This window comes from Carlito syrichta, unplaced genomic scaffold (genome assembly GCF_000164805.1).
Source record: "Carlito syrichta isolate Samal-C Ts95f unplaced genomic scaffold, Tarsius_syrichta-2.0.1 Scaffold302277, whole genome shotgun sequence".
Taxonomy (NCBI): domain Eukaryota; kingdom Metazoa; phylum Chordata; class Mammalia; order Primates; family Tarsiidae; genus Carlito; species Carlito syrichta.
Window position 1 is genome coordinate 106,512 of NW_007246373.1, and position 14,635 is coordinate 121,146.

Below are 14,635 nucleotides of genomic sequence, written 5' to 3' on the forward strand. Positions count from 1 at the left end.
GACCCCGCGGGCTCGGACAATCCACTCACCTCAGCCTCCCAAAGGCATGGGATGACAGGCTGAGCCACCGAGCCTGGCTAAACAGTCAATTCTGAGTCTTCATCTACCCTTCCCTATCAGTGACCTCTGCCCAGTTGACCCATCACTCCCAGATGCCAGAACCTGGTCCTCACCTGGCTTCAGGGATCCCACACTCTTGCCCGCCTGTCTTCTTGATCTTGCTGTTTCCACCTCTCCTCCCCAATTTCTCGGTGTGGCAGGCCTCAGGCTCAAGCCTTGGTCCTCTCCTCCATCCACACTCATTTCTCCAGGTGACCTCACCTAGTTTCAAACCACCTGCAATGCCAAAACTCCATAATTACACCATCCCGACCCAACTCCTGCCCAGACAGTCTAATTGCGTGCTCCACCCCCTTCTTGTAAATATCTAAGCTGTCTCAAACGCAACTCTTCATCTTCTCTCCCAAGCCTGACAACTCTGCCTTCTCTGGCTGAGGACAAAATGCTTAGCGTCCTCTTCGACTCTTTTCTTTTCTCCACAGCCACAGCCATTCTTCAAATCACAAGTGCTTCTCACAAGTACCTCCACAGCTATCGCCCAGTCAGCGCCATCATCTCGCCTGGACTCATGCCACAGCCTCCCAAAGCCTCCCTGATTTGCCCTTTCCCTCTGCCCAAGAGCCTACTCTCAACACAGCACTCCAGTTGTTCTGCTTAAGACTCCACTAAATTACTATTCCTGTGGTAGGCAGAATTCTGAGACGGCCCCCACGATTCTCTCTCCCTAAAGTTTATACCCTGTAAGAGCTCTCCCCTGGAACGTGAACATAAACCACCACTAGGATGGGAGAATCACTCGGTAATCAGGTCACGCCCTACGGCATATGACTTTAAAGGGAATTCTCAATGGGCCTCACCCAAACCCACTAGGAATTTTTCTGACAAAAGAGACTTGAAGTGTGAGACGATTTGACACAAAAGGATCCTTGTTGCTGGCCTTGACTAAGGAGGGGACCAAGGGCAAAGAATCTGGGCGGTCTCTAGGAGCAGAAAGCGGCCCCCAGCAGACAATCACAGGGAATAGGGAGCTCGGTCCTGTAGCCACAAGGAACTAAGTTTTGCCAGCAACTTGACTGAGCCTGGAAGCAGACAATTCCTTAATCAAGTCTCAGATGGGGACACAGCTGCCAACATTTTGGTTTCATCCTTGTAAGAGCCTGAGAGGAACCCAGACATACCACTGCAGACAAGCTGTTGTTTGAAGTCATCAAATTTGTGGCTATTTGTTACATAGCAGTAGAAAGGTAGTACAACTCCTCTGCTCAAAATTCTGCAGCTGAGCCAGGTGTGGTGGTGAGTGCTAGCTACTTGGAAGGTTGAGGCAGGATGGACCACTTGAGCCCCAGAGTGTGAGGCCACAGGGCACCATGATCACACCTGCGACTGACCATCGTACTCCAGCCTGGGCAACATAGCAAGACCCCATCTCCCCCACACACACACACAATCTTGCAACGGCCCACTTCTCTCAGTTCATACAGAGGGCCACTTGGCTCAAATGCACCAGGTCTGCCTGTGCACCCCCTCCACCATCACTCTCCTCCCAGACATCTGCATGGTTAATTTTATTACTGCCTTTAATTTTTACCCTAAGCCCTTCCTTCTCACTCAGGCCTGCCCTGACCAGTCTACTAATTTTGTAACCTGCCTTCTCCAGTCCTCCCAGCACCTCCCACCTGCTCTAATTCCTTGCTTTCTCCATAGCAATTGTCACTGACAACACACTTTCTTTACTTACTGCACTTATGATCGCCTCCTCCACTAGAACAAAAGCGCTGCAAGGACAGGGCCCTTGTTTTGTTTACAAAGGAATCCTACGCACCTTTAACATTGCTTGGGCATATGGTGGAAGCTCAGTAAATACTTCTTAAAAGAATGTATGACAAGGGACATACTTAAGGACCTAGAGCAATGCTAGGCACACAGCAGCCACTCAGTCAATGAGTTATTATAGCTGTGATTTGCTGCCAAAAGAAAACAAAGCCCAGCAAGGCACAGGGAAGCAGCCCATCCTTACAAACCCAGCTGTTCTTTCCAAACCCGGCGTCCCACTGACGGGGTCTCCAAAGAGCACCTGCAGCAATCTCCAGACAACCTCCTAAGTGTCCAGCACACAGACCGCTGGCCTCCTACAGCTCCTCGCAGCCATGATGGCAGAGTGACACCAAACACCAAGTACAACCTCAACAAGAAGCTCACCTGGATTTAGAAGAACATCTCTGGTCAAGGTCACCAGTCGCCTTCCAGGTGCGAATCGACACCTGCTAAGAGCTGAGCTGTGTAAACTAGTAGTGAGGAAAGACTGCAGACATTCTGGAATCTAAAGAGAATCAGCTGCTGAAAGCACACCTGGGGCAAGGACTCACACCCGGGGAGCTCAAACCCTCAAGGTGGGGGGATCCCAACAGGAGCAGAGGACCCAGGCTATGTGCCTGTGGAAACACATTACCAAAGGCCAGCACTGCGATAATCGCGCCTTCTCCCAGACCTTGAGTGAACAGTAATGGGAACCAAGCTCCTTCCTGCCTCTCGTGCTGAAGGCCTCCAGGAGGCACCTACACCAACTCGCTCTGCTGCATCTGGTCAGCCCGCAGAGGCCTCCAACCCAGCCAGCAGGCCTCGGGGCACAGTGCTGACTCCAGCCTCACACCCAGCCTTCAAACGCCTGGGGGGACTTGAGGAGGAAAAGGCATTCTCTACTTGTTCGCCTGCAATAGCTCCAGGGCAGACTGCCCAGCCCTCTTCCCACTGGGGCACATGGAGCTCACCCCCGACCAGGCTTAGGCCCTCCTCCCTCTTCCACCCTTCCGCAGGGTATCAGTGGCTCCACCACCCCGCCCTGCAAAATCTCCACTGCACCTCTGAGCTCCCATTCATCTCCATCTGCTCTCTCAGCCCCAAGTCCTCCTATTTCTGATCATGATACACACATTCAAGAGGCAGGGAAGTGTCTTTCGCAGAAAGAGTGCCTCAGAGTTAACAAGTGAATGTTCAAATCACAGCCCAGCAGTCTGTGCGGTCAGCCTCTCTGAGCCTGTCCCCAGAGGGCTATGAAATACTATAGAAGGATAGGACGCAGAGTGCTTGGCCTTGGACCTGAGTTCGGAGCGGGGTAGCTACTGCATCCCCCAGAGGGAGCTGCTGCTATCGGACCTCTCCAGCTAACAAGATTAGAGCCTTTGCATCATGGCAGTCCATCAGCTCCTGTGTAGACTTTTATCTTATCCCGTCTGGCTCTGACGTGCTTTGAGTCTGAAGTCTAACTGTAGTCTTCAAAGCCCTGCCCCATCTGGGCTCCCACCGTCGTTCTGGTCACCTCTCCTACCCCTGCTTTCCATCCTGAGCACTTCACGCTAAGGCACTTTCTAGAAAGGCCAGGCTCTCTCCTGCTCCCGGGGCTTAGCACAAGCCGATCCCTCTACCTGAGAAGCACGATCTCAACCTTTGTGCAGCTTGTGCAGGTGGAAAGCACTTTCAAAAGCCAGCTGGCATCGGAGACTGCTACTTCCTTCCAGACTCCCCAGGGGGCTCGCTGCTTTGTTCACATCTCTGCTCCGATCCTGACCACACTGTCGAGGGATTTCCAGCGCTAGCCACCCCTCTTAGAATCTTCTTGCTTCCCTACTGCCTGGCACTTGGAGCTCAACACCTTCATCATCTCACTCCTTTCACCGTCACAATTCAGTGCAGTAGATGCCCTCAACTCACTCTGCAGCCTCACGGAGGCCAAGTGCCTGCCTCACCCCAGACCACACACCCGCAAAGAGCTAGGTCAAGACGACACCCAGCGCTCCGTCCCAGGTATCGCCACACTGCACAAGCACATACACACCAGCAGCAGCTCAGGTATACAGCGGGTGCTGTCCATCGATCCATAATGCCAAGTCAAAGTCACCAGGAACATTAATAAATAGATTTTGTAGAAAAGCCATAGTTACATCTGAATTCACTGGTACTAATTTTTAAATGGTCAAAGCAGTAGAAAATTACAGTCAGGCAACAAAAAAAGTAATATGGCATTCATATGCCTGCCACCTACCTGGTGCTTCACACCCACATACAGTCCCTCCCCATTTAATCCCAGCAACCCTTTGAAGTATGAATTTATTCCTATTTTACAGCAAAGAAATCTGAAGTTCAGAGACTCAGGTCCTGTATCTTCTTTGTCTCCCCTGGCAACCCATTCAACCGCCTCTTGCCTCAGTTTCCTCACACAGAAATGAGACTTAACAGTTCTTACCTGAATTAGTCGGCTTTCAGTGCAGGATACAGAAACCACCACAGGTATTTCCAGCAGCAAGGGATTTAGTTCAAGGAATTTAAAGATTTCGAAACTGTCGGAAGGGCAGCAGTCAGTACTAAACTAGGCCCCCAGGAATGGCTCCCGGACAACCCAAAACACCAGGGAAGCTGCCACGTCTGCCGCCGGCACTGGCCCACAGGATGCTGCCACCTCTTCCCCCATAACTGTCTCTCTGCATCCAGGAAGCCGAAGATGGACACAGCGACAATGCTGCAGGAACGTCTCTTATCTCTGTGACATCACAAGGCAGCAGAATGCGGCCAAAAAGAACAAGAAAAATGGTGTCCGCCCAGCTTCTGCCCCAAATCTCTCCCAAGTGGGATAACCTAACAGTATCTCATTCACATCCAGAACCCTAGCTGCAAGAGACTCTGGGAAACGCCCATTCTGACTCTTCAGCAGCTACAGTGCAGGAAGGCACACTGGAAGAAAGGTGACCTGGAGGACACCAAGGCAGCCGTACACTCCATGATCCCAAACTGTTGGTGAGGATCACATAAGGCAGCCATGCGAAAGAGAAGAACAGATCTGGCCCCCGGCACATACGAAATGCTGCCTGTTCTTCCCACTTCTGAGGCCCCCAGCGGCAACCTATCTCTAAAGTGCATCACCCTACAGTTAAGCGAACTCAGCTGCCTACAAAGAAGGCAATGGGCACACTTCTTCCTTCGCGCTGCTCTGTTCCCTTCGAAAGAATCAAATCCCAAAAGCCGAGATCAGCACAGGAACCAAAATTTTGGCTGGGCACTTTCACATCTAGTCATATCTAGTTCCTGTCTGAAGTTTCATTTTTCTGAAGCCAGCAGTTTCAAACATTTTCACAGAGCAGAACCTCTGAAACCAAAGCTGAGAGCGGGGCCAGGATCCAGCCTGTATAGCAGGTGTGTGTTCTGCCCAGAAACATATTACCTCGTTTAATCCTCACAGTAACTCAGTAGAAGAGGTACAATTGACCCGATGTCACCCAAGTGCACATTTGAGATCACAGAGGCTGAGTGACTCTCTCGAGGTCACACAGTACAAAGACGGCAGAGCTGAGGTTCAAACTTGGGTCTGAGCAGCCCCTGCTCTTAACCACACACACTCCTCTGACTCTGTCTTTGAATGACACACCGGTGCCATGGCGAACCAGACGCAGACTATGCCCCTGACTCTGTCTTTGAATGACACACAGTGCTGGGGCACCCCGATGCAGACGATGCCCCCAAGGGTCTCTGGGCCGTGTCAGGAAGCAGACCGGGAAAGTTCGTCATTCCAGTTCTTTCAGCACAGCCAGGTGCAGCCCACCTCCCAGCCTGCCACAGGCTGTTCCCTCGGCCCCACACCTTCACTGGGCAAGCTCCCTCTCATCTCTCAAACGCAGTTCAGACATCTCTCTGCAGCAAAGGACACTCAGATCACCTCTTCTGAGAGCTTAACAAAGGGGCTACACAAAAGACGACGTACGTGGTCAAAGCTCATTGTTATCTTCCAGACCAGTGCAGATTAACAGATTAAACCCTTGGCTTCACAGAAACCAACCCTGTCTCCTGTGGAAAATAAGCACACCACAAGTATGCTACTGAATTCCTCTTAAACTTGCTATCTGGGTTTCTAGATGAACACTAATCATCTACCCTGGGTTCACAGGATCTCTCAACACAGTCCCTCTCCTCTAGAGAAGATGAGGTTCCTGCCCAAACTACACTAGTAAATTTCCTTCAAGGAAGCAAATAAATGCAGCACATACTCGCAAAGGCTGGGTGACTTAGCCTGTCCCTGGGATATCTGGCAATGTCTGGAGACATTTTTAGCTGTCACAACTAGAGAGTGCTACTGGCATCTAGTGGGTAGAAGCCTGGCAAACTGCAAAACATGCTCCAATGCGCAGGACAGCCACCCACAACAAAGAATCATCGATCCCAAAATGTCCACGGTGCCAAGGCGGAAATACTGCTCTAACTTATTCAGTAATAGGTTGACTGAAGCAAGCACAATGTGGGGTTAAGAACTAGAGAGAAAGCTGCAGAAAACATGTTTTCTAGAAATGATGATACTTACGTTAGAATCATAGAAAGCTACTACTTAGGAAGCGCTAAGAAGGTAGCTGCTTTATCTAGTAGATCTCTAACTTTACATGGTAGTTTTATCCCCCCCGCTGAAGGCTCAGAGAGGTCTATGCCCACGGTTCCACAGCTAGCAAACAGAAGAGCGCTTGATGAACCCAGCCCGCGTGACTCCTGAGCCACCACTTCCGACTGCAGTGCCACCGCACTCCCTGCCCACAGCAACAGCACTTATGCCTGCCCCACTGTCCCCAAAGTGCCTTGTCTGTGTCCCACACTAGACGAGACTGGGAGCTCCATAAAGGCCGGGACGCTCTCTAAAGCCCAGAGTGGAATCTGGGACAGAGGTGGGGGAAGAAAGGAGCAAACCGGAGCTGGGCCTGAGGTTCCATGAGGCAGATGAGCCCTGCCAACCCTCCTGTCACTCCCCTGCTCCTGTCTCTGCCAGGCCGCTCACCAGCAGGTCTGCTCCCTGCTCACAAGCTCCTGGACCATTCAAGCACGTGTCCTTAGACCCTACTGCCCACATGTCTCTCCACACAACCTTGAGACAGATTCAATGACCAGGAAAACAGAAAGGCATGAGGACAAGGGGACAAAATGGAGAAACAAGATGGCTCAGCGGCCTCAAACCCCAGAAGTCCATCTCCAGCCCCGGACCTGCCCTCAAAAAAATCTGAAACATCCACAGTCTTCTGGATACCTGCTGTGGTCTAGGCCCTGTGCTGAGCTAACAAACATTCGTTGTAACTCCATCTACTCGCCTGTAAAATGTTTAGGCACCAAAGATTTCTGGTACAGAATCATCTCCCCTCAAAGCAGCTCAAGAGAGTTGACACTCTTCCTTCATGGTTTTCAGACTTGAGGACAAAAACCCCACTAGACTCAGCCTGTGATATTACTTATTTTGATGCATTTGTCATTACATTCCTCCTGTCTCCCAAAGGTACTTAAGCGCAGCTCACAATAACAATGTTGCCGTCATCAAAACAAGGAAAAGGAGACAAAAACCAAGAAATAAAACGAAGAAGAGACATGTTTTCTGTGGCACAAGAAACAGTAGCTTTAGAAAAGATGTAGAAATTGCATAACTGATGATGTTTCCATTCAAAGGGAAAGAAGTTCCAACGCAGACAGCTCAACTCAGCCGTGGAACAAAGACAGCAGACAAAGCAAGGTGCAGCCGTGATCATCACAGGCAACAGTTTAAAAGTCTACTGTGGGTCTGGATCTGCACCACATTCCCACGCGCTACATCGCATGTGCGAACCCACTTAATCCCCTCTGCCATCACAGGAAGAAGGGCTCATCGTCCCCAGTTTACAAATGAAGCAGCCGAGACAGAAAGCAAGATAACGCGGACACAGGTAAGAGAACAGCGTACACCAACAACATAATGGATGTTGTGTGCTAGGCTCTTAATAATGCTATTTGAGGGGTGAGAAAACTGACTCAGAGAGGTGAAGGAACTTGTCAAGGTCACACAGCTAGGACACAGGTGCAGGTCTGCTGAATTTCAAAGCCAAGCTCTTTCCATTATGCTACTTCCCAGAGTAGCATTTCAACCCATTTCAAGCAAGGTTTCCCAGAGCTGCCAAGAATCCTTCAGTTTTCAGACGAGGACAACTGTGACTCTGAAAACCTGTCTTCCAGGCCCTTTCTGAGACTCTGATTCTGTCCTGTCGGATGGACCCTGAAGACTCACATTTAATGGGTACCAGGTGGTATCATAAACAGGGAAGTGAACATACTCACTGGAGTGAAGGGACAGCTGAGCCACACAAGCTTGAACCACAGCCACACGACAACATGGTCGCAGACTCAGGAGGGATGCTGACACTCTCCCCCAAAGGTCCTGGGCTCCTCCCACCAAGGGCAACTGCCGGGTTGCTGAGTTCAAAGATCAGGTCCCCTACTGGTGGTAGCAATATATCTATCTGTCAGCACATTAGAGAAAAAAGGTGCCCACAAAACTACAGGCCCTGCTGGAGACCATTTCACTAGGACTGGTCTTAGGCCCACCCGAGATGATCCCACATTTAGCAGAAGAAGCAGCGGAGGCAGTGATAAGTTAATGTGCGTGCCCAATCCAGAGGACTCCAAGCAGCTCACCACACCATCTCAAAGGGATGCCCCACACGGCAAAGATCCACCATGGGCTCTGCTAGGGGCACAAACACAAGGTAGCCAGGGTCGCCTGTAGAAATGTCCCCGCCCTGGGCCCAGAGCCTCCAAAAAGCAGCTGTGGAGCATGTTACCATTCTCTACAGACCCTCCACAGCCCCCATGCCCTTTCTTCCAGCACTTCACAGTCTGGGAGTTGCCATCATTTGTGTGATTGTTAATGTGTCCACTCACACCACCCCGTGGCTATAAGCCCACCCTAAGTCACTACCCAAGACATTTCCACCACCGTATGACCCCACATGACCCGCCGAGAACAGAACCTAAGAAACAGGCACTTGTTGAACCAAGGCATGAGAGCACAAATAAGAGGCAGAAGCGGAAGGAGCTGTCCCCACAGGCCTTTAGGGGAAACACAGGAACTCCGGCAGGCCTCGGTTGGCACCTGGGTGACAGGGTCCCATGGGGAAGGTGTGCACGGGCCGACCTGGGTGGAAACGCATGTGGTTGCAGTGCAGTGACAGCACACACCTCCACGGCGGGGCCAGGGCCAGAACACTCACACAAGAATGCAGCCATGCAGGAACACAGGGGACATGACCAGGATGCCTACGAGGCCAGTGCTGGGGGTATGCCAGCAGGGGCTGGAGTTGGAAATGTGAGCTACCAGCAGATACTACCCTCGTCGGCACCCTCTGCTGGATCCCAGAATCGTAAGTCATTAGCACAGAGGGCCCTCAGAGGCGAAGGCTGACAAACTAAGGTAGCTGACTTGTAACGCTGGCCCCCTGTGGGTCACCCACAGCCACAACAGGTCAGAGGCTAGGAACAAGCGTCAGGCTGAGCAAGTGAGCCAGGGATACAGAAGAACCAGCTGCAGGTGCGGACTCCAGCAGCAGAGTCACCACCAGACCAGCTCTACACACAACGCCACAGGCCTCTGGACTACAGGAAAAGGCAAGGCTACCTGCATGACACCGTGCCTGCTTCACAAGACAGGAGAACACACATCTGAGGCAAGAAGAACAAGGTGACTGGTCTGACTTCAACCACACAGCTCTTCGAGAGGGATAAAGAGGCATTACCTTGCAAAGAAGTTGCTAAATGGGCCCAATATTCTCAATTTACTCCCCGCCTCAGTATCACGGACACAGTCCTGCTGGTGTAGGCCACTGGTTTCCTTGATGGCGCTCAGGGTGACACTGGTAAACTGCAGGTCATCGTCGTTCTCCAGGGTCACAATGGCACTGGAGCTGCTCGTGACCACAAGGTCCAAGATGTCCTCATTGCTGATGGACAGCGTGGTTGACAACTCTGTGCCAAGACTGGACACGCTGCAGACAGATACATCATCGCTGCGGTTCAGGGCCTTGGAGGTGGGGCTGTAGAGCTTTACAGAGTCGTAGCCAGTCCTGGGGAAGGTGGAGGACTTCCGCACGCTCTGCTCCTGCTCAGCACTGGTGGGAGCTGGTGGCGCACAGGACGGCAGCGGGCATGCACTCTGGAAGGCCCGCTCTGGGACGAGCTCGGCCTCAGACTGCTTCCTCTTCACATGGACCACGCTGCAGGGCACAGGCTCTGGGTTCCCAATCTCCAGTGTAGGAATGCCCGAGTCTACCGACTGGAGGCTGTGCCGATCTTCCAAAGCACCCAGCTTTAGCTTGGGCCCATACTCAGGCTCTGAAAAGAGTCTGGGTGCCTTGAGATTCCCGTGCTGCAGGTTCTGAAGGGAGTTTCCTGGATGACCATCCAAAATGCCCATCAAGGCTACGCCATTGGTAGAGGCGGAAAGGTTTCCATCAGTCATCTTGGTCCAAGGAAAAACTAGAAAAAAACACAACACGGACACTGTAAAAGTGGATATAAAACCCAAAGGTGTCACTCTGACACACAGCTGAAATGCTCTGATGTCCCTTTTACGGGAGAAAGACTTGAAAAAAGTTCTGCACACGCAAATTTTGATCCAGGGCCAGCACTGTATGCAGCAGTTGTAACATACATTATCATGATATAAATTATCAGGGTGATAATCCAAACAAACGATGCATCCAAGATAAAAATAATCATCTTCATGCCGGGCTCGGTGGCTCAGCCTGTAATCCCACACTTTGGGAGTCTGAGGTAGTGGATTGCCTGAGGCCGCGGGTTCGAGACCTGCCTGGGCAACTTGGCGAGACCTCATCTCTACAATAAAATCAAAAATTAGCCGGGCCTGGTAGCGCGCGCCTGTAGTTCCAGCTACTTGGAAGGCTGAAGTGGAAGGATGGCTAGAGCCCAGCAGGTCGCGGCTGCGGTGGCGGGGAGCGGCCACTGCATTCCAGTCTGGGCGACAGAATGAGACTCCAACTCAAAAAATAATAATAATAATAATCTTCGTCGTCATCATCCTCCTCCCACCAGTCACATCTTGATCCCCAGGACAGCACTGGAAGCATGAGGACTAGCTAAGTAGAAAGGGGTTTTGTGGGAATTTTCTTGGGGGGGGGGGGTAAATGATGAACAGATACCTCTGCCAAAAGTATGTGAGTCCACTACTCATACATAAGTCAAGGGTCTACTTGCTCTGAGACAGCATTAAAACTAAGATATCCTCATTAAGACAGAAAAAATAAAGTAAATGCTGTATACCATTTGTAGTGAGACTACCAAAGCTATATCCAAGTTGGCCATGCTTCTCCACAAATGTTTTAGTCATGGTTACTCGTGGTTTTGAGGTGGACACAGTATCCCCTTTACCATGGAAGAAACCAGGGCTCAGAGAGGCTAAGAAGTGGGTCTAACACCATACTGTTATTTAGCAGCAGAGCTGGCATCTATGGATCCCACAGTAGACCACATCTAGTTTAGAATGGCTTAGTTTAGGCCAGGAGGCAGGCTCAGAGACAATAAATAATAAAGGAAGAATAAAGACCTGGACCTATAAGAGTTGAGTGTTAAGAGCCAAAACTGTCAGTGACGCTGACACACACACACACACACACACATCTAGGGCCACGTCTACAATTCTCTGAGTTCTCTGGTCTAAGCAGGGAAGAGAAGGTACAAAGCAAACCAGCCTACAGAATATAGCCCCCAGCAGACTGAGAACCCTGGCATATAGTAAGTTACCTTTTATTTTCCTCTAAAATGTCAAAACTAAAGAAATTAGGCAGGCCACTTAAATCTGATCCACAGGACAGAACAACATTCAGAACAGGACTTTGGTCTCGGACACTCCTGGGCGCTAATCCCAGCTCCATTATATTGCCTTGGGAGAATTAAAGTACCTCAAGAAAAGCAATTAAAAGGCACCGAACTTCCTGCAGGCACTTTGTTGGTAGCTGCTGTCCTCAAACTGCAAGGAGCTGAAGGTTTTACAGCACAGAAGTAACAATGATAAACACTCCCACTTGCTATCATTTTAGCTTTCGGAAGGAGCCTTCACACTCCCCCTTTAGGAAGCAGGAGTTATGATCACACCACTACACTCCAGCCCGGGCAACAGAGCAAAAGCCCATCTCTTTATAATAAGGAAGTAATCACCCTTCCTTCCTCCCAGAAACTGAAGAAGCTAGTCAGACAGTGCAGCACTGGAGCAAAAATAGAAATGTAAAGGAATGAATTGAAATGCAGAATTCAGAAATAGCCTGAACCATATACAAAAACTTGATCCAGCCTGGGCAATATAGCAAGACTCTGTCTCTACAAAAAGAACACACACACATTATTTTTTTTAATTTGCCAGGCACGATGGCACGTTCCTGTAGTCACAGTTAATTGGGAGGCTGAGGTAGGGGGATGACTTGAGCCCAGGAGTTCAAAGCTGCAGTGAGCTATGATTGCAACACCTCACTCAAGCCTGGGTGGCAAAGCGAGACCCTGTCTCAAAAAATAATAATAAAAACCCGAAATATGACCCAGTGAAAAAGGAAGGATTATTTAATCACAGTGTTACACTAATTATCAATTCTTCTTAGAAGTTAGAACCACACTATATTGCCCCAAAACAAAAATACAGATTAGAGTTTAATAGTGAAGTTCTAGCTGGGCACAGTGGCTCACACCTATAATCCAAGCATTTTGGGAGGCAAAGGCAAGAGGACTGCCTGAGCCCACGGGTTCAAGACCAACCTGGGCAACATACCGAGACCTCATCTCTACAATAAAAAAAAAATCAGCTGGGCATGGTGGTGCACGCCTGGAGTTCCAGCTACTCGAAAGGCTGAGGCGGAAGGATCGCCGGAGCCCAGCAGGTGACAGCTGCGGTGTCTGTGAGTGTGCCACTGCATTCCAGCCTGGGGGACAGAGTGAGACTCCAACACACACACACACACAATAGTGAAACTATAAAGGGGTTGCAAAAAATAAAATGTTTCTCTAACCTACCAAGCAAAAACTCAGTTCATCACCCAAAAGAATCTGGATAGAACCTCATCACACATGAACAAGCTTTTCATGGCTCACATTGTCCTTTCGCCTAGCCGTGAGCCCTCCAAGGCAGGACCACTGCTGAGCAATTCTGGGAAAATCCCTCAAGTTGCTGCTATGCTATGAAACAACAGAATCTACAGAAGGAAGATACAGGTAGACTCAAATATACACAAATTTGAAAGTCCCACCTATTTTTTAATTAAAAAATACAGTAAGAAACATTTTAGTACATAGTTAAGAGTTCATCTTTGACAGTGGCAAAGGTAATTAGAATATCAAAACACTGCCAACACTTACAGGTGAAACTGGCAAAAAGTCATAAACTTCAGGGGAAATCCTTACACTAAACAGAGCTGAGCACCTCTGCCAGGCCCAGCTGAAATTCTGGCTCTGCCACTCACCAGCTGGGGCAACATCAAACAAGGTGCTTAACATTTCTGAGGCTCAACTTCCCTCTCCCCCAGGAGAAAACAGGGCAATTCCACACAACTCACAGGCTGGTCTGAGAATAAAAGACATGAGGAGGTTTGGTGGAAGGAATGGCAAACTCAGCACTTGAGACACAGTCGGTGCCCAATGAATGTGCATTTCCCTTTTCCTTCTAACCACATAAAGAGTCAAAGTACTTGTGCATTTAAGCATTTACAAAAGAGATGTGGGTGAGCCCACAAGTGAGTCTGACAACAGAGTAGACAGGAACACATAAAAGTCTATCTTTCCAAGAAAAATCAGCACTTGGGTCAACGGAAGGCGTCCACTCATGTCTATGGACTTGGAAACCATTTAAGTGAAACTGTAGTATTTCATGCACGGCCCAAGGACCCCTTCTCTGGATCACTGGCAAGATGAAAGCACAGACAAGGAAGTAAGGCCTGGCAAGGCCCAAAGCCACCTCTCTTCTCTGCCTTAGGGGCCAGGGACATCTTCTAGGGAGAAGCTGAGCCACCTCTGAGGCCTCCACTGGTCCCAAGTCCAGTTAAGTTCCTTAAACCTCAGGAACAAGGTGTCAGTCTTCGGGGAAATAACCCTAAAAGGGAAAGAATATGTCTGCTTACAACACACCCTAAAACCAAACCCTGCAAGGACTAAGGCCACCTGTCCTCAGGCCCTTGCACCTGGTGCCACCAGTGCCAAAACCCAGAAGCGGCACTCCAGGCCGCCTGCCTTCTGCCAGTGCCCTGCATGGAGGAGGCGACACAAAGACGGTGCCTGCTTCTGAGGCAAGGCGACAGGTTGGGCTCTGGGAGCCAGCCAGGAGATCAGCTGCAGACGGCCTGCCTCCAAGTCACACTTACCAGAGACAGACTCAGCCTGATTCCACGAGCAAGCACACAGGACCCCCATCCGTCTCTGACGGCCACCCCAGCCTGGCACTGTCATCCTCACCTTCCTCAACACCCAGCCCTATTGCACCCATGCCTGTGGCACTCTCCCCGGCTGGGCCACCAGGGGCTCCAGGGCCCAGTCGCTGCGGCACCAGGAGACAGGCAAGTGGTCTTTCCAAGGCCAGCTCCTCTGGAAAGCTTTCCCCTAGGTCCCCAGAAAGCTGAGAGCCTCCTTCCTCCTAGGCTCCCTTGGCCACACACACCCCAAAACATCTGTATTTTGCAGCTGCTCACATGGTTCCCCCCTCACTGAACTCTACGCCTCAAGCAGGCACAGTTTTAATCGTTTCTAGACACTACTGCCTGGT

At 50.4% G+C, this 14,635-nt stretch overlaps 1 protein-coding gene across 1 annotated transcript in view; it reads right to left on the reverse strand.

The window, feature by feature from the left end:
- Positions 1-10,352, reverse strand: part of TBC1D14 (TBC1 domain family member 14) — a 109,717-nt gene extending 99,365 nt beyond the window's left edge. Inside the window, exon 1 of the mRNA XM_008056209.2 lies at positions 9,618-10,352. Coding sequence (XP_008054400.1) covers positions 9,618-10,339 — 722 coding nt within the window. The 5' untranslated portion in view covers positions 10,340-10,352. The remainder of the gene's footprint in view (positions 1-9,617) is intronic.
- Between the last annotated feature and the right edge of the window lie 4,283 nt (positions 10,353-14,635).